The sequence below is a fragment of the Gracilinanus agilis genome, unplaced genomic scaffold (assembly GCF_016433145.1).
Source record: "Gracilinanus agilis isolate LMUSP501 unplaced genomic scaffold, AgileGrace unplaced_scaffold8243, whole genome shotgun sequence".
NCBI classification, from domain to species: domain Eukaryota; kingdom Metazoa; phylum Chordata; class Mammalia; order Didelphimorphia; family Didelphidae; genus Gracilinanus; species Gracilinanus agilis.
In genome coordinates, this window is record NW_025399012.1 from 4,122 (window position 1) to 6,326 (window position 2,205).

The window sequence follows — 2,205 nt, forward strand, 5'->3', positions numbered from 1 at the left end:
TGGGACAGGGAATTTATTTGTACATATAAAAAGAGTGCTAGATGCAGGATGCTAAGCAGTATGCATTTAACAATAATAACTACCACCAAAACCCCCTCAAAACAGGATTTGATAACTTAAAGCTACTGTTAAAAACTCTTAAAAGGCTAACACTTAAATTTTGACAGAACATAGAACAACTTGTAAGATTGCTAATAAGGCATTTCGCATTATACATTGACCCTGCATTTTTTTTTTGCACTGAACGTGATGACTTTATTGATGGTACACAAGATAGGACTATGCTCCTCCCCCCACTACAGGGGTGCCTGGGGCAGGGATGTGAAGAGGGCTTGGGATCCCCAGCACAGGGACATAGGTTATTATGGATGTGGGCTCCCCAGTGGTGGAACTACTCTTTTTTTGGCTGGGGATGAAGATCCATCATGGCTTTCCACTTTACTCCTTGGTGGCCATGTACTTCATGAGGTCTACTACACGGTGGCTGTAACCGTACTCGTTGTCATACCAAGAAATGAGCTTGACAAAATGGTCGTTGAGGGCAATGCCAGCGCCAGCATCGAAGGTAGAAGAGTGGGCGTCGCTGTTAAAGTCACAGGATACTACCTGGTCCTCTGTGTAGCCCAAGATGCCCTTTAAGTTCCCCTCTGCAGCTTGCTTCACCACCTTCTTAATATTGTCATATTTGGCAGCTTTCTCCAGGCGGCAGGTCAGATCCACCACAGACACATTGGGAGTAGGAACACGGAAGGCCATGCCTGTGAGCTTCCCGTTCAGCTCAGGTATGACCTTGCCCACAGCCTTGGCGGCACCCGTGGAAGCAGGGATGATATTCTGGGCAGCCCCACGCCCATCCCGCCACAGCTTGCCAGAGGGGCCATCTACTGTCTTCTGGGTAGCAGTAATGGCATGGACTGTGGTCATGAGTCCTTCCACAACGCCGAAGTTGTCATGAATGACCTTGGCCAAGGGGGCCAAGCAGTTGGTAGTGCAGGAGGCGTTACTGACGATCTTGAGGGAATTGTCGTATTTCTCATGGTTCACCCCCATCACGAACATTGGGGCATCAGCAGAAGGGGCAGAGATAATGACTCGCTTGGCTCCACCCTTCAAGTGAGCCCCGGCCTTTTCCATGGTGGTAAAGACGCCAGTGGATTCCACAATGTACTCGGCTCCAGCATCTCCCCATTTAATGTTAGCGGGATCCCGCTCCTGGAAAATGGTAATGGGTTTTCCGTTGATCACCAGCTTTCCATTCTCTGCCTTTACAGTGCCCTTGAACTTGCCATGGGTGGAATCATACTGGAACATGTAAACCATGTAGGAGAGGTCAATGAAGGGGTCATTGATGGCCACAATTTCTACTTCTTTGCAGCTGAATGTTGCCCTGGTCACCAGGCGTCCAATACGGCCAAATCCGTTGACTCCGACCTTCACCATCTTGTCTAAAGGATGCGACTGCAGCAGAGGATTCTGGCAGCGAGCTTGGGTGAAGAGCTGAGAGCCTGACCCTGCATTTTCTGAATCACTCTTAATACTGGTAATTGACACGGCTCAAGCCAATCTTCTTGTTGATGGCCAATTTCTCTCCAAGAAAACTGGAATAGTATCTGAGAACTCCTCACCACCTTTCAGCTTCAACTACTACCAGGACTGAGAATCTCCAGGCCTCTCAAACTCACAATGGTCACCCCGCCTCTAGACTTGGATACTTCTACCTCACGTCTGATACTCATTCAGCTAAGATCAGGGAAAAAGAAATGCAAAAATGGAAAAGACAGCCAGGGGCCTAGGTGCAAGCTTGTCTATTTGAGTTTTTCTGCAGCAGCAGCCTTGTGATTTCAGTTGCCACAATATTGGGGTGCAGGAAAGCCTCTGCACCCCTTGCTGGAAGTCTCTGAATTACATGATAATTCCTTCAGTGTTAACTGACCTGAAAACTTTCTCTTCTTTGAACCCTGCTGTTGCCATGAGGGGGAAGGAAGACCAAAGGATCATTAGGATTTGTTACATTTTACCACAAGGCCAAGGCTTTTCAGAAGTGGGTCACCCCACTACCATGGGCAGACCCTAGAGTTCTCACAAGGGCAGCCACAACTGGCAAGAGCAACTCTAACATACTGCATGGGGTAGCCTTAGTCACATAGAGATTCTCTTCCTTCTTAATTCACTAATCCCACTGCTCCCACTGTATCTCTGGAGGCC

The 2,205-nt window shown here is 48.3% G+C and overlaps 1 protein-coding gene across 1 annotated transcript; it reads right to left on the reverse strand.

Moving 5' to 3' along the window:
• Positions 1 to 227: 227 nt before the first annotated feature.
• LOC123256676 (glyceraldehyde-3-phosphate dehydrogenase-like) lies at positions 228 to 1,486 on the reverse strand. Its single transcript, XM_044685258.1, has one exon. It carries the CDS (start codon positions 1,438 to 1,440, stop codon positions 439 to 441), a length of 1,002 nt encoding a protein of 333 aa, XP_044541193.1. The 5' UTR covers positions 1,441 to 1,486; the 3' UTR covers positions 228 to 438.
• Between the last annotated feature and the right edge of the window lie 719 nt (positions 1,487 to 2,205).